Source organism: Artibeus jamaicensis, unplaced genomic scaffold, assembly GCF_021234435.1.
Source record: "Artibeus jamaicensis isolate MK-2021 breed Jamaican fruit bat unplaced genomic scaffold, CSHL_Jam_final scaffold_1964, whole genome shotgun sequence".
NCBI classification, from domain to species: Eukaryota; Metazoa; Chordata; class Mammalia; order Chiroptera; family Phyllostomidae; genus Artibeus; species Artibeus jamaicensis.
In genome coordinates this window covers 26425694-26448383 of record NW_026522030.1, presented here as the reverse complement: position 1 = coordinate 26448383, position 22690 = coordinate 26425694, and the positions used below count along the sequence as shown (strand labels likewise).

Below are 22690 nucleotides of genomic sequence, written 5' to 3'. Positions count from 1 at the left end.
CTCTCCGGGCGCCGCGCGGGGCACGCCGGGTAACGCGGTTGGCGGATGCGTCCAGTCACACCCGACCCATCCGTCTTCGAGGGCCGGTTGCTTAGCTTCCTCCGTCCCGTTCCACGGATCAAAGTGTAGGCACCACCAGAGTTAAAGGCTAAAAGTAGAATAGGGTAGGAGAGATGTGGTTCTTTTTTTTTAACTCCACCCCAAAATATTCCTGGGTTCTGAAAGGCACTGTCACGGCGCATGGAGATGACGTCGTGTGCTAGCGAAATTACTAGAAAGGGCCGGACCATTGGGCGCTGCGGCCGTGGCTGCGCTTGCGCTCCAGTAACACGTAGTTCTCCGACCCCTTGCGTCATATACTGCGCGGTCGCTCGCGCTGGTTCTCTGTTTTTCACGAAGTTGCTGGGACTTGAAGGTCTCTATTGAATTTAGGAGAGATGTTTCTTTATTTTAATATGCTTAATTTTTGTTTACTTGGAAGGTTTAAAGTGCTTGAACTAACTGCTTGGAGCGCGGAAGTTGAAAGCTGAGTTAATGGAGGAGAGAGCCTCATAACCAAAGCTGTAGTTAGTAGACGTCTGTGGACCCGGGAGGTCTTTAATGAATGCAGGAGGAATATTATATTACTTTAATATGCTTAATTTTTGTTTACTTAGATTTAAAATGCTTGACCTGAATGCCCAGAGCGCGGGAGTTGAAACGTGAATTGATAGAGGAAAGAGCCTCATAACCAAGGACATAGTACCTATAGCCACCCTTCGCAATCCCGAGGAATCGTTGCTCCATGGCCAGGGCTTCCTGCCCTCGGATCTAACCCGTTTGTTCAGGTGATCAGGCCACAATGTTGTCTGGCCTCCGCGCCCATGCTCTCATCCCTGCACGAGCACCTTTAAATTTTCTGTCCAAGTTGGGTAAGCACTATCCCCCAAAATGTTGGGTAGAAAGAGTGCTCATCCAGGCTGGGACAGTTTAATGTAGCCAAATTGTTCATTTTATATTCTTACATCAAATACGTTACTGCTCTATTTCAGACTTTAGGTGGTATAAAGATAATTATTCAAAAATTACTTTAAGTGTAATACGGGTACAACGAAGAAACAGGAAGTTATTTTCCCCCTAAGAATATTAACTTTTTTGTGTTTTTTTTTGTTTTTTTTAGAATATTAACTTTGAAATGGCATCATTGTTTGCCTTTAAAGATAACTTGCAAGGAAAGTACAACCAAGGACATTAACTTTATTAATAAAGTGTCACACAAACACAAAACCCTGACAGCCCACTGTGACCCAAATATGGAAATATATATTTTGTTTTTAAACCATCCAACTCTGTTCTGGGAATAAATGCTCTTGCCCAAAGACTAGTTTTGAGCAGAGTCCCTTTGTAATCTGGATCTAAAAAGTTCTAAAAGTATAAATTGCAATATAGTCATCTGATATTAGCTAAATTTCTGGCAGCTTTGTTTGATAACATTAATTACACAAGGCTCTCTACTGAAAGATGTGAGGGATGATTACTTGCTTATGTCTAGATATGAAGTAATCATTACTTGTCAAGGTAAAAGTTACACCATTAGACAACCAATCATTTATCTCTAACACTACACTTATGAAATTGCTCTATATTTGTCTACACTAATTTCTTAAAAATTCTGAACTATATGCACAATTTACAAAGTAATATAATTTAGCTGTAAGAATATACAGTCTAGTTATTTTAACACTTTTTAGAAATAATCGTATATTTTAAGGAACTTTTGCAGATAGAGGTCCAGATCAGGGATGAACAAACTTTCAGGGAACAGAGAATAATAAATATGTTAGGCTTTGTGGGCCATACGTTTTCTATAAATACTCTATATTTCCACATAGCTTTTTTTTTTTTTTTTGGTATCATCACATTCTGCTTTCTATAACACTTAATAGTGTGCCTATGTCCCTTTCAAGGTCCTTGAAAACTGGGATCAAGTCTTAATCACCCAGTGCCCAACCCAATTTCTCGGCATGAGAACATTTATTGTTTAACTGAATTGTTGGACTGTTATGTTTTGCACTGGAGAGGAAATTCTTTTAGAATGGTAAATCACATTTTATTCTCTTGTCTCTCCTAAGGTTTATAATATAGTGACATATAGGTACATAATAGATATATACTTACTTTGCAATAGGTTCAGGCAAAGAAAACATTTATTACCTGCTTGTGTAAAATTCCAATTCTAATGATTTCTTTTCAGGGGACAAATTTATTCAACTCACAGGTGTTGGAATTGCTCCCAGACCTTAGAGGTTAACTTATGTGAAGACTCTGCGACCATGTTGTATTACATAAGCAAATGGGCCACAGGGAAATTATATTTTTTATATTTTAAAGGTTTTATTTATTTTTAGAGCAAGGGGAAGGGAAGAAAAGAGAAAGAGAAAGACAAGAAGAGAAACAATGTGAGAGAGAGAGAGAGGTTGCCTCTCACTCACATCCTGACCAGGGACTCAACCTGCAACCCGGGTATGCGCCCTTACGGGGAATCAAATTGGTGACCTCTTGGTTGCAGGAACAACGCTCAAACCAGTGAGCAACATGAGTCAGGGTCCATGGGGAAATTTCAGATGCTCTCTGAGGCCAGAGAGAAGTAGGTTAAAAATCTAGTGTGCAAAATCATCAAAAAATTCCAGAGAATGATAACGCTTATGGAAAAAAAATGCTTTTAGGATGTTGGGAGTTTTGTAGCACTTAAGGAAACCTATTGAGATGTTTTACATAAGAAGCTAGAAGTTGTTTTTAAAAATGTATAGCATTACAATCATTCCATTCCGGCAAATAATTTTTTAAAAATATTTTATTTACTTTTATTTTAATCTTTTTAATGATTTTTTAAAAGACTTTATTTATTTATCTTTAGAGGGGAAGGGAAGGACAGATGGAGAGAAACATCAATGTATGGTTGCCTTTCATGCATCCCCTGCTGGGAAGTGGCCTGCAGGGAACCTGCCTGCAACCCATACATGTGCCCTGACTGGAAATCGAACCGTGATTGTCTGGTTCACAGGCCCGTGCTCAATACACTGAGCTACACCAGCCAGGGCTTCATTCCTGCAAATAATTAACAGCTTTGGTTCCCAAATGAGATTAAAGGTGAAGACAAAAGAACCCTGGTTTACTTGAGTTGTACTATAATATATCAAGAATTATGGGTCTGAAATTTTTCTGTTTACAAATTAAGTTTCATGAACAATGGCAGAAGACAAAAGATTCTTAGGTCAGAAGCAAAGGACTTTGCTTGTTACAGCAGTAGCAGTAGCCAGAGTATCAGCATTTTCTTGTACTAGTTCCCCAAGCCCTAACTTCTGCAGAATGATGCACAGGGTCAGATGACACCTGCATATGCAGAGGGTTGTATTATGAGAGGAACCCAAGTATGGGGAACCCCAACCTTATTAATGGGCAGTAATCCTGTGGCCCTTTGCTCAGGAGAGATATTTTCAAGGACTGATCACTCTACAAATATCTTTTTCACTCTACAAATATCCTTGAAAAAATAGTCTAGAATAAAGACAGTAGTATATTATTGGGTTGGCCAAAAAAGTCCATATGGTTTTTTCCATAAAACACACATTTTTCATTTTCACCAATAACCTTATTGATTTGGATATTTTGAGTATGTCAGCCATCTCCTGTGATGTAACCTTGATTGTTCTCACTTAATGTCTTGATTTGATAGCTATCAGTGTCAACTGGTCTGCCCAATCATGGAGCATCATCCAACCTAAAACCTTGAACACAAACCTTTGAAAACCACTTTTCACATTTTCCATCAGTCACAGCACTTTCTCCATACACTGCACAGGTGGGGGGGTTGTTTTGTTTTGTTTTTGTATTTCAGTTGCATTTTTATCTTGAAATAATAATGCATAATATGCTGAAAGTGTGTATTCTTCCAACTTCAATATTAAAACGGCTACACAAGTTTTTTTAAATGCACACTGATATGACAGCTGTCACTATACAATCTAACAAAATTGTTTCAAATGAAGCTCAAGACAACTAAGCACTCCTAGAGCCATCTCATGGGGAAAAAAGAAAACAAATGAACTTTTTGACCAGCCCAATAGTTTCCTATTGTTGCTGAAGCAAATAACCACAAATATAGTGGCTTAAAACAAAACATATTATCTTATAATTCAGAAGCCCAAAATGGGTCTTAAAGGACTAAAATCAAAGCCTGTGTTCCTTCTAGAAGCTCTGGGTGAGACTGTTCCTTACCTTTTCCAGGGTCTAGAGTCTGCTCACATTTCTTAGCCTGTGGCCAAATCACTCCAATTTCTGCTTCCATTGTCAATCTCTTCTGACTCTCCTGTCACCCCCTCCCCTTTATAAGGGCCCTTCTGATGACACTGGGCTCTCCCAATCCAGGGTAATATCATCATCTCAAGGTCCTTAATCACATCTGCATAGTCCCTTTGCATGTAAAGTGACAGATTCACAGGTCCTGAGGATTGGGGTCTTTGGAGAGCCATTATTCCCCCACCGAGGTGTTCAGTGCCTGTATTCACAAGATGTGCAGAATTATGAGAAACTCATGAAGAATTATCTGCCAATAATACCTGCCCCTTGTTTCTACACTCTCGTGGCTTTTGGAAAACTTTCCCATGAGGCTACCACTCTGTTGGTCATTCTGGTAGTCATTAGTCTGACCACCAGTGGCTGGGACCAAATCCATTCAATTTATCTTATAGAGCATTTAATAAGGCTAGTATCGACAGGATTTCAAGTAGCTGTATGAGGTGGACCTGCAGTATTAATATCTGTACTCCCCAGAGGTCCAGAGTCAATCCTCTTAACAAATTCTATAAACCATCTGAGTCTACTTTGGCTGCTTCCTAGATACTGTTTTTGTATTGACTTTTCCCCTTACTTAGCCCAAGGCATTAATATAGGCACAACAGGATGTCTTAGCAATTACACATACTTTTCTATAGCCTGCAGAGAGAAAATCTAGGGCAATTATACCAATGTAACAATCCTGAGCAGTGAGTTGAGGCTAACTTAAATGCCTTCCAGGGCCAATGTGATGCCACTGATCTCCAGCTAAATTGAGGATAAATTTTGTTCTACCTCTTCTAATCCATTGGTTCTTGTTGTAGGAATGACTGCCCCCACCCCCAAGTTGTATACAAATAGCAAGTAAGTTATCCCTCTGAGAAACTCCTCAAAGTAATCAAGGGCAGCTTCATTTTGGATAGCTCTACATGGGATCTGAAGGCTCTGCAATGGTGTTTCCTTAAACACTTGAAGGTTTCTCATGACCACCCCTAAGGTGCCACTGTTTTGTTCAAAAAGATGAAAATTAATGCCTGACATCCACCTAAGAAGTCCTGTCCTGGGGATGCATATGGTACACCTGGGAAGAAAATGTTTAAATTATCAGAGACCACCCCCCCCCACGTTATCTACATCACTTGCAGGCACAAGCTGGCAGTGCCTCCATTGTGACCTCACAGCTGGTTGGTAAGCCTTAGGGTTTCTAGTTCATTCTGCATAATTAAGTGTAGTCTTTGTTTCTGGAGGGACTGCCTACAGATAGTCAGTCTAAACTGTCCTGTTTGTCCATGCCACCAGCTGAGTGGCATTCATCCACTCCACAGAATGACTAGTAAACTTACAAGAATGGGAGTGGGAAAGAGATCTGAATGTGCTGACAGATGTTTTGCATGGGAGGTACAAGAGATGGAGCATCCCCTGCCATTTTCAACTGCCTTCTTATTAAATGAAAATGGCAATCAACTGTAGTCAGAGCTATGTGGTACAGTATGGCAAAACCCAGTTAAATGTAGTATTGGCTAGTTCAAGAGAACTATACTTTCATGAGGAATGGTCTAATGGCAGCTCTGAAACACGGAAAACTATTGATGTCTCTCCCTCTCCCATGCCTCCCGAGGTCCAAGATGTTCCTTCCCCTAGTACTGGAGTATTTACTCCTATCACCAAAAAAAAAGTGTGTCCCATGCCTGTAGCTATAACTCCATCTTCTTCCACTTATCCCTGATTCACACCCAGACCTTCTGTCCAGAAGGGTAAGGCACAGAAGCAGTAAGGACATTTTTCTAAAATTTATGGAGACCCATTATGTCCCCTATTTGTACCACCATAGGCCATTATAGGGGAACTAAGGGAGCAATATACTCAACCATGTGCTCAACCATTATCCTTACAAACCAGAACAATGACAGTCCAACAGGAGAATCCAAGTAGTTAAACCAGAATTAAGCTTGAATCTTAATGTACCAATGAGGACAACCTGCAGTTGTCATTAGAGAAAAGAAGCAGCATCATCATGCCCAGGGTAGCATTCTGGATTTTCATATAGTTTTATAAACTCCCCATGCCATCCCCCTTTGTCCTAATTACTACCTATGAAGTGGCCAGGAAGAGATTCTCTCTTTCTGGGGGCAGCCACACTCAGAGACCAAAATACCTAGTACTAAAGTGTACAAATGAGGAGGAGGTGGAGGGTATAGGTAAGATAGTCTTTTAAGATAACTGTGGACTGTACCACAAAAGTCTTGAGCACTTTAACCATTATCCCATTGTTAAATAGCTTTTGCAATAAAAGGTAAACCATTGTCAGATTCCAAATGGCCCAGAAAGCCAAAAACATGACAGACTGGTTTCAAGGACTATAGGAATAGGACTCCTCAGTTGAACTAGAACACCAAAGCTGAAAAAGTGTCAACAACGGTGAGGTACCACCAATAGCTCCGTGAGAAGGTCAAAAGTCCAACATAATCAGTGTGCCAGGAGTGGGTGGGGACCACATTCATGCAGTGTGTCCTCACCCCTGTGAGACAAATATGTCATTTTCTGTCAAGGAGTCCAAGTCTGGGAATCAGTAGTAGCCTTTACATCAGAAATATAAGATTCCTATACTCTGACCTCTGACATCCACATGACAATGGACAGAGGCAGCAATGGTGGCAATCAGGGCAGCACAAAGCTCTGTCAGCAACTTGACTCCAGTTAGTCTTCTGGGAATGGCCCCTACCATGGACATCTACATGAGAGACCCAAGTAGCTGAACGGTCAATAGTTGTGATTTGTTTCTACATTTCATGTCCCCAAAGAGGCAGTGTTTTCAATGTCTGTAGTTTTTCAAGTGCAAACCAAACAGGCCACTGGCAACAGTCCCAGAGTCAGTACAAATATAACAAGGTTTATCAAGAGGACTACTGGTCAGAGATAAGAGCATGGCCTTGAATTCTGCCCTTTGAGTGCAGTGACCATGTCCACTTTTGGTTCTACATATTAACACTGATCTGAGGCCTCCTAACAGGTTTCAGTGTAGCTGGACCATCAGTAAGTCCAGCCCAGGCATTTAAGGGAAACCCTAAATTGAGAATTTCATTGAGTCATTAGCTTTGCTTGATGCAAAAAGCCAGAGGGAGAAGGTAAATGATAGAGTTTCTCTCAGATAATTGCCACTTTTCATATAAAGCCAAATGCCGCTGGACCAGAACAGCAGCATTCTTAACAAGAATGTCCATATCATGTCCATTTGACAAGCAAGGCTTACTGAGCCCTTCCCACCTTGGTAGACATTTGGTCCAAGTTCAGCCACGCCCAAACATGAGTATTAGGCTGAGAGTCTCAAGGCCTTTATCAAGCAGGCATTCAGTTTCAAGAACTCAGTGACAAGCTAAATGGCAGCTTTTCAAATGGGCCGAATGTGGTAGCTGTATTAGGAAGGCTATGAGTCCCAAACCCATGGGGCACATCCAGATCGAGACTGCCTCCTCTTGTCAGAGGCTCCAATTGGCAAAATCATCAGTCCTGTAGACTTGTAGCTCAAACTGGAGCCTCAAAGACACTAGCACTTCTCTACTTGCAACTCTTCCCAATCAGGAGTATCTCCATTTGGTACTTAGGGAATGAGGAAATACTGGTGGTACACATCAATTCCTACCATACATTCAGTCATCAAAGTAACAACAATGAACTGGCCTGGAGGACCCCACCCACAAGGTCACTTTAGCATTCCTTCTCCAGGTGAATCATGCCAGAGCCCCATTGGCTGAATCCAGGTGCCAACTCCCCCATGGAGCTGGGAGAATGATGATGGGTTCCTGTATCCAGCAGAGCCATACAACTCTGAGTTTCTCTCCATCCTCAAGTTCCCTAGCATACTTTCCAGGCAAATAGAACTTCGGTCCCCCTTGGGGACAGTGGAAACTTGGCCCCTCCCCTAATCACCTTTCCCTTAAAGCAGCTGAAGTTGGGGTAAAGGAGGGAGGGGATCAAGAGACTGGAAGGAGCGTGACAGCGTGCCAGAAGGCACAGTGACTTTGTTTTAAACAGTTCAGTGGCTGACTGCAACTTAGTCAAACAAACTTCCAATGTTTCCAGTCCACCAAAAGCCCTGTATTAGGCAGCAAAGTCATCATTTGCTCACACTATTTCAGCCTTAGGAACTGCAGCAGCCACAGACACATTTTCCAGCTGTGGCTGGAGTTTGTCCTTTGGCTGCTGACCTTCTTTGTCAGTCCACCTTAATTTGGGGCATTTGCTGCCCCCTTATCAAAATAACATCTCTTAAATTCAATGTAAGTGCTAGGGGGAGTTTTCCATGATGGTAAAGCTGATTGCAAGAAATTATCTAGATTTCTTTGTGTCTGTTTTTCAGTCTTCAGTGGGTTGTTACCCCATTAGCATTGTAAACCCAACCTGGGGCAGTAAGCCTTAAAATTGTACTAACCTAAATGCCTCATTTATGGTTTCTGCAGGAATTAGTCTGCCTCAGGAAACTCTCTCTAGGAGGGCCAAAGCTTTCATGTTTAAGACATATCTGAGAAAAGCAAGTAAAGTCAGAGGTCAAGAAACTTGTTTCTGTAAAGGGCCAGTTAGAAAAGATTTTAAGTTTGCATAACATGCAACCAATCTCTATTGCAACTACTCTGATCCTGTAACACTAAACAGCCATAAACAATATGTAAACAAATCAGTGTAAAAACAAACAGGTATTACAATAAAATCCATTTATATACATTGAAATTTGAATTTCATATAATTTTGTGTGTCATGAAGTATTATTACTCTCTTCATTTTTTTAACTATTAAAAATGTAAAAAAAGATTATTAATTGGCAGGTTATAGAAAAACAGGTAGAAAAACAGGCAGCAGGCCAGATTTGGCCCATGTTGTTCTAAAGAATAAGATTCTCATAAATTAGCATGAATTAAATCAAGAGATGGCAGAATTTACAGTTACAGAAAAGTAAAGTCACTTAAGTACTAAGGCTTACAAAAAAGTCAACTGTAAGACTTGATGGTTAAATTTATGGTTCAACTTGATTGGAACACCCAGTGCCCAGACTAAACTTTATTTCTGGGTTTGTCTCTGAGGGTTTTCTGGATGAGATTAACATTTGATCTGGTAGGCTCAGTAAAGCCAATGGCCTTCCCAATTGTGAGTGGACACCATCCAGCCTTTTCAAGGACTAACAGAAAAAGGCAGGCAGGTTGAATTCTCTCTGACTGACCATTTAAGCTGGGACAGCAGTCTTCTCCTGCACTCCTTAACTAGTACTTACAACAGGCCCTTTGGCCCTTGTAACGAAGGCCCTTTGTTTCTCAGAACTGCACAACAGGATTTCCTGGGTTTCCAGATGAACTTCTCAGCCTCTGTAATTGCATGTGCCAACTCCTTATTTTATATACATACATACATACATATATATATTCCATATATATTTTCCATATATATGTTATTGGCTCTGTTTCTCTGGAGAATAGACTTGACAATGTACTAGTATGATTATCTTGACTATGTATCAGAAATACATACGACCTTCTTATATTCCCCAACTAAATTTAGGCGAAGATTCTCTACTGTTTACAAAATAAAGTCCTAGGTTTCTTGAAAGATTAAACGTGTGTACATCCAATTTCAATTGTGCATAAGCAAGCTGTAACCCCTGAAACGTATGGCTGTATTAATGTACACATTGGCAGATGGTGTCATAGCCTGAGTGGGGCAAAGGGACTTTATGTGTGGAATTGGCAACCTAAATGTGGAAAGCAAAATTTAATAGCTTTTACAAGCTAGTGAAGGAGTTCTTAAATAAAACACAAGCACAAATCATTTTTAAAAATACTGGCACAGTTAACTGCAGTAAAATAAAAAACTTCAGTATATTAAAAACTTCAAAAACAAAATGAAAAAGCCATATGCTGAAAAATAAATATGGGGAACTTGGTAAAATTGGATTTTATTGATTATGTGATTACAATAATCCCAATTTTTCCCTCTTTGCCCCCCTCCATCCAGCATCCCCCAAATTCCTCAGGTAATCCACACACCATTATTCATGTCCATGGCCATGCATATAAGTTCCCTAGCTACTCCATTTCCTATACTGTACTTTGCATGACTATGGCTATTCTGTAATTACCTATTTGTATTTCTTCATCCCCTCACCTCTTCACCCATTCCCCCACACCCTCCTCTCATCTGGCAACATCAAAACATTCTCTAGATCCATGATTCTGTCTCTCTTCTTCTTGTTTGCTTAGTTTATTTTTTACATTCAATTGTTGATAGGTATATATTTATTGCTATTTTATTATTTATAGTGTTGATCTTCTCTTAAATAAACCCCTTTAACATTTCATATAATAATGGTTTCGTGATGATTTAACTCCTTTAGTATTTTCTTGTTGGGGAGGCTCTTTATCTGCCCTTCAATTCTAAATGATAAATCTGCTAGGTGAAGCAATCTTGGTTGTAGATCCCTGCTCTTCATGACTTTTGAATATTTCTTGCCAATCCCTTGTAGCCAACAAAATTTCTTTTGAGAAACCAGCTGACAGTCTTATGGGATCTCCCCTGTAGGTAACTAACTTCTTTTACTGTTTTTAAGATTCTCTCTTTATCTTTAACCTTTGGCATTTTAATTATGATGTACCCTTATGATGCAAATGTTGGAATGCTTAAAGTTGTCCCAGAGGGTGCTTACAGTATTCTCATTTTTTTGGATTTTTTTCTTCTTGTTGTTCTGATTGGTTGTTTTTTGCCTCCTTATGTTCCAAATCATTGATTTGATTCTTGGCTTCATCAATTCTACTGCTGTTTCCCTATAAACTGATTTTATAAATTGACTGAAAAGAATCTTAGTAATGGTATTTATTAAAAGGGAATGCCTGAGAAATCAATTTAACAGAAGAAATAACCAACTGCTCACTGACGGTCTCTAAATAAATAAACCTTTTCCTGTTGAAACTGATATACTTTCCTAAAAGTGATAGATTAAGCCAGAGGAATGGATATATCAGTCAAGAAAAAAATAATTCAGGGGGAAAACAGAGCTATGAATATAACACTCCAGAGACTGCCCAGAACAAAAGAGGATAATCAATGAAGTTTTCTATGTGCCCAGGAGATGTTAAATGATACACACTAGTAAAAAAATATCTGTTGTGTGTTTATCAGGTGCCAGGCACTGTGCTAGATGCTATATAATATACCAAAATAGATAATATGTAGGCAGATAATCAAAGCAGATGGTAATATAGTATGCTTTAATAATTCAGTTAATTAACTACTTAGGTAATTCCATTATAACTGAAACTATTCTGATTCAAGTTCTGTCTAGTTTGCTCATGTTAAACAGCATTAGAAATTTGATTTTGTTAATCCCTGAGGTGAAAAATACAGTATTGTGGAATTACTATATATATACTTAATTAATTAATTAACTAGGTTCTGATAGTACTTGATTTTATTTAAAGGTAAAATTAGAGAAAAACTATCTCAAATAGCTTTACTACTTTATTGAACAAATAATTCTTTAGCAGCTCCTCTGTGCCACATAGAGAACTATGCACTGAGAATATAGGGAGTAGGTCACAACTGATATCAATAGCCTGGCCAGACAGCTGGAAGCAGGTAGAAGGATGGAAGTCAAGTGAACAGAAGGGGCTACTGGAGGAGACTGCAAGCTGGAGGCAGCAAGTGAGCCACGGGTATCCCAGCTTGTGTCTTGCAAACACTCCTCCCCTGCTCCAGAGATGAATGGCCAAAAGGAGGCATTGCACTGAGTATGCAAGGCTGGCAAGGCTGGCAAGACAACTGGATGGGGGGAAAAGCCCTTCTATCCCCTTCTGGTACCTAATTCAGGGTGGGATCACAGGAAGGCAAGTACATGCACAATAAAGGTCAGAATGGCAGCAGGGGAACAGGTGCTAGATTGAAGAAGCCTGTCAGTTTAGCCTGGAGAAAATAAGGGATTGGTCTGGGGGTGGGCCCTTTGAGACTGTGCAGAAACTTGAAAGTTAGCTGGATATTTCTGAGAAAGTACTTGGCCCTTCCTAAACCCAAAACTAATAAAATCCCAAGGGAGGGAAGGGATGTGCTCTTACCCACCCCTGTAACACACCAGCTGGTGCATTTGTAAGACTTTCTGGCCCTGGAAGCCGCATGGCCAATGGCAGAGCAAGGCCCACAGGTGGGTTACAGGAGGGAGCCTGAAGCCTGACAGTGGCCCAGAGAAAAGCTGAGCTGCCTGAATGACCATTCAGTGGCCACCTGTGGTTCCCGAGGGATGGTACTTTAAACAGGAGAAGGAACTCTGGACACTGCCTTTGGTTTTACTCTGGCTGAGGATGGCTGAGTTTTCCTCCGGGTTTCCTGGAGAAGATGAGATTTGAGGCAAGAGTCTGCCATTCTCCCAGACTGTACATCATTTGAATAAAAACCTCTTTGCTTTCTCACTAGCCTCTGCCTCTAGAATTTGCCTACTGGAGGCAGTGGGCAGCTGAACCCCTACTTTAGATCAGTAACAAAATTTACAAGGTTCATGTAACCTCATGGAAGAAGCCAGACATAAAAACAATATTGTTTATTTATTGAATAAGTATTTTTTCTTCAAAGACCGTCATAAAGTGGAATCTTTCATGTAATGCTGGTTTTGGAGGTCACAAGCAGTTATTTATATATTCATCTTTTTTATACAACCAAAAAATCTTTGTCCTTTGTACTTTAATGTATCATATTTGTATATCACTGACTACACTGAAAAATGAATGCCATAAACTACAAATTATTCTAGTAATTGTTATACCAACAAAAGATCTCTCATTTCTCCCCCACATCAACACTATTCTCAGCATGTCGTTTTTCTGTCCTCAAGCCAGACTGTTCTTTAAACAAATATTTCAGCCCATATTTTCTTCCTTTTCCCTGGATGCTTTTCAACAAATTTACAGAAAAACTATCTCATACAAGTTTTCTCAATTTCCAAAAACTGTGATATCACACTCTTATTTGTATGATAATTATTTTTGTTGTTATCTTTCCTACCTCCACCTTCTGTTTCCCCTGAGAATAAGCTACTTGAGTATATCAACCACTTTTCACTCATCTTGTATGTCCCACAGGTTTAGCATGCAGAAAGGTCTGAGTAAATATTCACTGAATTAAAAAAAATCCAATTAATTGTGCTATAGCAAAAATAATAATTTCACATTGTCTCTGAAACTTACAAAAACCAAACATATTAATGGAAGAGTAAATTAATTTTATTGACTGATGAAAAACTAAAGTGATATGAAGTATGAATAGTAAACAATAATCATTGCATTCTGCTGGAATTCTGTTTTTCTTCTTCTCACTTTAAGCCAAAAACCAAAAATTATAGACTGTTAGTAAGCTAATTATTTTAAGTATTTCTTTAACAAAAACTGCATAGCTTAGCAGTTGTACAGCATTAAATATATACATTTTGCCAAACCCTGAAAACTTTTATTTTTGTGTTGACCTCAAAGGCCAATGCAATCACCTACACTGGTCGAATTCAGAGTTTCTTTTCCCTTTTCTGCCACCCTGTAAAAAAAAATAGGGCAAATTATTGAGGAAATACCATTCTGGGGCATTTGCAAATTAAGAATATATGAAACTGAAGGCATTTTTGAGTATGAGAAGGAAGCAATTTCCTTTTTGAGTTTGTTGCAAATTTGAATGTGCATTCTACTAAATTATTTCTACAGGGTTATTTTTAAAAATAGTTAAAGTAGTTGTAAAAATCAATTACATCTATTGGAACTAGCCTAGATTTAGTAAAATCACAAATATCTTATTTTTTAAAGTTCTTTTAGACTGTCCCAGATTGTTTTTAAAATAAAAATTTTGATCAATTCTAAAACAATTTATTCCATATGGTCAGCAAATTTAGTAATTCAGTTCATTACCCTTTTGGGTAATTCAATTTATAATGCAAGTTTTGTCTAGACATTTTATCAGATATTTAGTTGATCATTTGGTGCCCAAATTTAATTGATCATTAGAATCACCTGTGTAGTAATATTTTAAAAATTCTGATGTCTAGAATTTGTCTCAGACCTATTTATTCACAATTACCAGGGATGGTCAAAACTATCTAATTCAAAAAGCTCCCAAGTGATTCTGATGATCAGCCAAGTCTGGGAAAGTGCCTTTCTGAAAATGGTGGTTATATCAGGGGCACTTGAAACCCAGGCCAAATTAATAATGGTGGCGGCTTCTCTGTGTTTTTTTTTTAAATATTTTTTGTTTTTTTCAGCATATAACTTTTCTCTTAGTGATCAAAACATTTCTCTATCAACCTTTGTTTTAAAAAAATCAAGTCTGAGACACTGTTATTTATGGACAAATGAAAGCTCTGCAAGAATTCATTCAGAGAAAATAAGTATTAAAAGGTTATATGGGACCTGAGATGTGTGTGATATGTATTAAAAACAAGATTTACTTTCTGTTAGCAAGAAAACAGAAATTAATTTACCAATGTTTTACAGCTTAAAAATCTTACCTTGCTCCTGAACAAGATTAAAAAAACACACAAAAAATTTCAAAAATCATTTTCAGAGCCTCCCAGGCAAATTTTCCCTCCCAGACTGATATCAAAGCTGGGGGTAAACAACTTTAATGTTCTATAGGCCACCAGTGGCCTTCAAACTTTTTCTGACTATGACCCCACCTTAATCAACACATTTTATGTCATGAGTTAGACCCACATACATACATACAAATAAATGTGTGTATTTATATATGCACACATGTACACATACACATATACTGAAAAAAAGCACTGATATTTTTTACTGCGCCATCCAGAAAAAAATGCTGAATGCCAGCTTGTGAATGCAGAAGAAATGACACAATTAGAAAAGTCACTATTTTGCAACCATCAAAATAACTGCTACAAATATCATCAATGGATGCTAAACCATTGGGTAAAAAGAAAAGGATAGTAGCACAATCTCAAAGTATCACTCCACATATCATTTATTAATTACAAAATGGAAAATATACTTTTACAAAGAAGACATCTAAAAGATATTTCTATACCTAAGTGATTAAACTTATATAATGGGACAAATGTCATTACATGCCTTTCCTCAGTATGAGTCAATGGCATGGATGCCATATCATCTATGTAGTAGCAAGGATTTTTCTGAAATACTTTAGTTACTGCTAATACTTTAGTTAATACCAACACCTAGAATAACCTTACATTTAAAAAATGTGTATTATATAACAAATTTAACAAAATTAATATTTCTGGTGAATAAATTTTGGCCTAAGATAGTGCAGTTATTCAATCACATAGCATCTATTTCAAATGTATTATTTATGATGAAAACACTGTCAAAATTATAAAAGCATACCTGGTATTTGGCTAACTCTGCTTGTAAAACTTTCACTTTAGATCTTTCTTGCTCTAATGCAGCATGGAGTGAAGCCACCTATAACCAAATATTCAATTAAAAAAAAGAATTTCATTGTGTTTTTAGGCAAATACTCTTAATTCACTTTTTAGCTTTGTGTAATCATATATATATATGATTCAATATAAAATATTGCTAAAATCAACATAAAATATTGATTTTATATTCAATATAAAATATTGAATGTTTATATATATATATATATATATATATATATATATATATATATATATATATAGTATTAGTCTCAGGTGTGAACAGCATGGTGGTTAGACAGTCATATACTTTACAAAATGTTCCCCTCAGCATTTCTAGTACCAGCCACCTGGCACCATACATATAATAACTTTAATTATTATTACTTATTCACAATAATGATTTTTGACTATCGGATAAATGAGCATCAGAGAAGAACCCTCCTCACCTCCCCAATTTTCAATTAGACATTTTACTTAGCTGTAAATTAGAGATAGCTAAGACAAGCTCATTGTTCTAACACGACAGAATAAGGATGGGAAGAAGAGAAAATCAAGTCCAAGAGCAAGATAAGTTCTGCCTGCCCTTTCTACCTCTATATTCATGGTCCATATCACCAAAAATACAACCTTAATTTCCCTTATTCTTCAGGAAATACCTACCTCCCTTACACAGTAAACAGAATCTTCATTCACTTGCTATACATATTGAATACCAATAATGAAGTATCATTTATATTACTTTCTTTTTGGTGTTTTTTATTGAATGTATTGGGGTGACATTGGTTAATAAAATCATATAGGTTTCAAGCGTACAATTCTATAATACAACATCTATATATTGTACTGTGTGTTTACCAATTTATATGACTTTGTTGCAGTGTCAATAGCTATATTTTTGTTTAGTTAAGTTTCATAATTCAAGACTAAAGCACAGCTTAAGAACATCAGTCTTGTATAGTTTCCCTTACCTGTATAGTCAGCTCATTCTTGATACTTTGTGATTCATCAACTTGCAGAAGTATTTCTGCTTTATCTTTCACTGACAAGAAAAGGAAAAATAATAGTATAATATTTTCAGTCACTCAAATAATTTAACAATACATTACTGACCCAAGATAGCAATGCAGTCGGGCTAATATAATTGTCCTCATATTTAATGAATGTATTTCTACCCTATAAAGCTCTTATTTTTCAATGGCAAATTCTGATTATCACCACAGCAGTGTTGCTGGAAATTTTACATTTTCTATAGCATTAAAATATTAATTGCGCAAATAGAGTGAAAGAGTAAAAAGGACAAGGGCACAATAAAAAAATTCATGTAGAAAGAAAACTTTAACTACCTTGATTAATCTTCAATATTTAAAAAAATGTACAGTGACCCTGGCTGGTGCAGCTCAGTGGACTGAGTGCTGCCTGCGAACCAAGGAGTCACTAGTTCAATTCCCAGTCAGGGCACATGCCTGGGTTGTGGGCCAGGTCCCAGGTAGGGGGCATGTGAGAGGCAACCACACATTGACGTTTCTCTCCCTCCCTTTCTCCTACCCTTCCCCTCTTTCTAAAAATAAATAAATAAAATCTCTAAAAAATAAAATAAAAATTAAAAATGTAGTGTTTCTCTTTGTTTTATTAAATTGCCAGGGTAAGTACACCATAAGGCCTGCAAAAAAATTTTATATTATTTTTATACAAATAAAACACTGTCAAATAAATGTACTGCCTGTGACACAGCTGATCATATAACACCTGTGGTCTCTCAGAACTATTCATTTGTCTAGAGATTTTTTTTGTCTTTGGGGAAGAAGAGATCTATTATTTTGGTCCCTACATTTCCTAAGCATTAAAAATTTCCACATTGCTGACAAATTCCATGATAATGACTGCTAAATGAAAATCTAATTCTACAATTTTAAAACAAGAGGGAGAAAACAAGCTAAGAGAAACTGAAGAGGTAAAACTATAACTGTCTATAACTGTTACGCAGTTTTTATTATATGCCCATCTTTTAAAAATATTTCACTGAGAAAGTTTTTACCATTGTATGCTTCTAACTCCACTTTCCCCACAGACCTTATGTACTGTATTTTTCATGTAATGGTCCTATATCAAATTTTTCTACTTGGATTATTTATAGTATGAGTATGTACACCAATTTTATCTACTGGTTGCCATTTTTAATCTGTTATTCAGAATAAGCTTTTATCAGTTAATTTTTTCAACTTTTACAATGTTTTTTTAGCTAAGGAATATTTATTTCACATTTAAAAAACATGCATCCAGTGATATCCTTAATTTACTCAATTAGAAACATACCTTGTAAACATTTATTTTATTTTCATAATTTTATTCATTAAATGATCCACGTAAACTCAATAACATGAACTGATCTCAGTGAATCTCAGGAAGTTGATATCAACTTTTCAAATAATGCCTTTCCTCATCACTCTTTAACTTCTATTTCATCATAGTTCAGTTATATAATAGTTACAGTCATAAAAAATAGAAAAGTCATAAAAAGTGAGTCTGAATCTACTTCAAGCCTGTATTCTGTTAAATTGGACAGGATTTCTGGCTTTTACTCATTTTCTTGATAACTGTTATTTAATAATATAATTTAAATTTTGGTTGGACAATTCCACTCCTAGTATCTTCATATTTGAAATATTATTTGGCCTTATTTACTTATTCTTCAAAGTGAGTTTCACACTTCTTAAGCACTACAGAGTATAACAGGAGTTATATCTTTCTATTTTTTATTCACTAATGCTATTACAGCTGTCCCATTTTTCCTCCCCTTTATTCCCCTCTGCCCTGTAACCCCTCCAACATCCCCCCCACCCCACCTTAGTTCATGTCCATGGGTCATACATATAAGTTCTTTGGCTTCTCCATTTCCCATAAGATTCTTAACCTCCCCCTGTCTTTTTTCTACCTACCATTTATGCTTCTTACTCCCAATACCTTTCCCCCATTCTCCCCCCACCCCCTCCCCGCTGATAACCTTCCATGTGACCTCTATTTGTTAATCTGTTCCTGTGCTAGTTGTTTGCTTGGTTTATTTTTGTTTTGTTTTGTTTTGTTTTAGGTTCAGCTGTTGATAGTTTGTTGTCATTTTACTGTATTTTTTATCTTCTTTTTCTTAGATAAGTCCCTTTAACATTTCATGTAATAAGGGCTTGGTGACGATGAACTCCTTTAATTTGACCTTATCTGGGAAGCATGTTATCTGCCCTTCCATTCTAAATGAAACCTTTGCTGGATAGAGCAATCTTGGATGTAGGTCCTTGTCTTTCATGACTTGGAATACTTCTTTCCAGTCCCCTCTTACCTGCAAGGTCTCTTTTGAGAAGTCAGCTGACAGTCTGATGTAGGTGACTGTCCCCTTATCTCTTGCTGCTTCTAGAATTCTTTCCTTCATTTTAATCTTGGGTAATGTAATTACTATGTGCCTTGGTGTGTGCTTCTTTGGGTCTAACTTCTTTAGGACTCTCTTAAGCTTCCTGGACTTCCTGGAAGTATATTTCCTTTGCCAGACTGGGGAAGTTCTCCTTCATTATCTTTTCAAATAAGTTTTCAATTTCTTGGTCTTCTTCTTCTTCTGGCACCCCTATGGTTCAGGTGTTGGAACATTTAGTTGTCCTGAAGGTTCCTAAGCCTCCCCTCATTTTTTTAAAATTCTTATTTCTTCATTCTGTTCTGGTTGAATGTTTCTTTCTTCCTTCTGGTCCAAACCACTGATTTGAGTCCTGGTTTCCTTCCCTTCACTGTTGGTTGCCTTTATTTCACTTTTCATAGCCTTCGCTTTTTTCTCTATTTGGCAACCACACTCAACCATTTCTGTGAGCATCCTGATTACCAGTGTTTTAGACTGTTCATCTGATAGGGTGGCTATCTCTTCATCACTTAGTTGTATTTTTTCTGGAGCTTTGATGTGTTATTTCCTTTGGGCCATATTTTTTGTCTCTGTCTGCCTGTTATGTAGTAAGGGGTGGAGCCTTAGGTATTTGCCAGGCAGGGTATTGTGGTGCTGTATGTGGGAGAGGGTTCAGAGATATAGGAGCTATATTTGATGTTTTATTAATATATATTAACAGGAAAAACTGTTTACCAGACTTAATTTTGTCTATTTAGATTTTCTCATTTATTCATGACTTTGTCTTTTTAATTTCGTTTGTATAACCTTATATTAAAAATTTATACACATTTTTTCTATAATGAATGAACAATTTTTGTAGAACTTTCAGGGTTGTGTCAGTAAGTAAACATAATCAGGAATGGAACTGATTAATTGGGATTTTCATACATCAACTTACAGGGGGGAAATGAGGAAGAGTTGTCAAGGAACACAAATGGAGGACCCATGGATAGAGCCAAAGTGGGGGTAGGACTGAGAGTGGGAGGTGGAGGTGGGTGGGGCAGGGGAGAATGGTGAGGGGAAAATGGAGACAACTGTACTTAGACAACAATAAAAAAAGTAGAATCTTAAGCAAATATTATTCTTATTTTCCTGCTAACTGCAGTCTAATAATTTATAAGAATTGAAATTTCAAGATTTCTCTGATATGAATAATTATAAACGTGTATAATATCTAAGGTACTGTAAGAGTGACTTGTAATAAAAATTTACCAGCAACAATTCAGTTTGCATCACTCTGGGAAACCTTTTTATTTTGTTCAGTTAATCATGTATCTTGAAAAATTATCTTCAAATATTTTTTAAGATTAACTTTTAATTCTAAAACCCCCCAAATTACTTACTTTCACCTTCCTGAAGCATTTTCAATAACTGTGCATTTCTTGCCTTCACTTCTTTATATTTTGCCTAATAATCAAAGAAAAAAGATTTAATTTTGTCAAGTAAATTATATGATGATTTACTATCAATTTATGAATCTATGCGTTCTTAGCTTGCCCAAAGACTTAAGTCACTTCTGAAAGAAACAGGATGAGGAAAAGTGTATTGAGAACTGTCTATTACTTAAATTAAATACCTGGGATGATAATAGAAATTAGTATTATAGGTGACTGAAAAATAAAAGAGAAGAATAAAAGTGGAGAAAACTCAGAATATTAAATTTTCCCGAAGCTTTTTTCTTTCCTTCCTCAAATAAAACCCTTAGCATTTTAAAATAATGTGATGAAAACAAAAAGAAAAATGATTCATAGCTCTATACCATGAGTATCCAGTATTACACTACAATTTTATGTATCTGCTTCATATCTGCCACTGTCTACTATATGACTGTTAACTGCTGGAAATGCACCTAGTGTGACTGAGAAAATACATTTTTTATTTTATTTAACTTTAAATTTTGGTACACAAATAGAGTGGCTACTAAATTATACAGCACAGCCATGTGTTCTCAGTTAAGATTAAATGTACTAACATATTATTTTAATAACTTGTGAAAATTATTTTTTCACTGATATGAATGACTAATTTACTAAAATATCTTTTAAGTATTTTTAATTTTTTTCTCCAATGGTTTAGCTTCTTCTCAGACTGCATAAATGACACAATTACATTTATGAACAAGAGAAACTGTGTTTCCACATTAACCTCCATATTCCAAAGAATATTCACTCTAAACTACATTTATTCAATGCTCTGAATTACTTATACTTAATGCATTAAAAAAACAAAACATTTAATACATTATAGAAAAATAAGAAATCAGAGAAACAGATCAGTATAAGAAACTAGTTTCTTCTTTCATCATGTACAAAGATATATGTACAGAGGTTACCATATTCAAAGTCTTTCTTGTAAAACAAATTTAATGTATTTTAAAGTCAACTCCAATAAAGATGGATTTTACTAAATACACTGCTGAGTAAATTGCTGATGCACTGAACAGAAGCAAGCACAATAATAACTAAAAGGGAGTAGGATTCCTGAGCATCTTAAAAACGAATAAAAAAGGTAAGTCAGATGGGAACATAAAAATATGAAGAAGAAACCTTATATAGTCAACTGTAGCTATATTCACTATGAATAAAGAAATCTATCCATTGTGAATATGTAACTGTATCTTATGAAATTCTAACTATCAGGGTTTCAATGTTAGTATTTCAGCAAATTATCTCTAGCACAAGCCTTTTGTTCAAAGTCCAGATCAGTATACATGGAGTCATCTCTTAGAGCAGCCTTAGTGTCTGAAATCAGCACTTAAAGTAAAAATTGCAAGTGAGAAACATTACCCATGAAAATTCTTTCAATTGTCCATTAAAATAACATTTAATATACACAATTATAAGTAGTAAATTATCTATAAAAACAAAATTATAAAATGCTAGTACCATGTGATTTATAATAAATAGCACAAATAAAATATACAGTGCCCTTACTGGTGTTTTTAATTTCATGAAAGAGAGTAATTAAAGTTAAGTTAAATAAATGCAAATATGCTGACTCCACTGTGCTCTACTGTATCCTAAATACCTATGCTGCATCCATAGCTACTTCATACTCAACATATCCAAAATGAGGTCTATTATTTCCACCACCTAAACTAGTTCAAAATGTACTCCTGCTCTTACACTCAATACCTGTTAATTGTTTTACCAGATTATGTTCAATCCAGGCCCTCAGCTATGTGCATACCATTGCGAAAAGCAATTTTCATGTCAATTGCCTTCTAGATTCCGACCCTAGTTAACATCTCCAATTTCATGTTCTACAACGGGGATGTCAGACTCATTTTCACCAGGGGCCACATCAGCCTCACGGTTGCCTTCGAAGGACTGACTGTAATTTCAACTCCTTAACAATTAAGGAGTAGTTACATTTATACAGTCCTAAAATTATTTCAGCCCTTCGAAAGCAACTGTGAGGCTGATGTGACCTTTAGTGAAAATGAGTTTGACCCCCCCTGTTCTACAACTTCCCATTTCTCTAAATGTCAGCAACAATGTATTTCCTACCATTTCCATGCCTTTGTATGCACTATTCTCTCAACTTGGAAA

At 36.7% G+C, this 22690-nt stretch overlaps 1 protein-coding gene across 6 annotated transcripts in view; it reads right to left on the bottom strand.

Moving 5' to 3' along the window:
* Positions 1-12932: 12932 nt before the first annotated feature.
* GKAP1 (G kinase anchoring protein 1) overlaps positions 12933-22690 on the bottom strand; it is a 66240-nt gene continuing 56482 nt past the window's right edge. For 4 of the 6 annotated variants that reach the window (XM_053656409.1, XM_053656408.1, XM_053656410.1 and 1 more), the window contains 3 exons: positions 20483-20546; positions 16693-16763; positions 13880-15764 (listed from right to left, as the gene is read on the bottom strand). In XM_053656409.1, coding sequence (XP_053512384.1) covers positions 15621-15764; positions 16693-16763; positions 20483-20546 — 279 coding nt within the window. In that variant the 3' untranslated portion in view covers positions 13880-15620. The other 2 variants (XM_037153793.2, XM_037153795.2) reach the window with 2 other exon arrangements.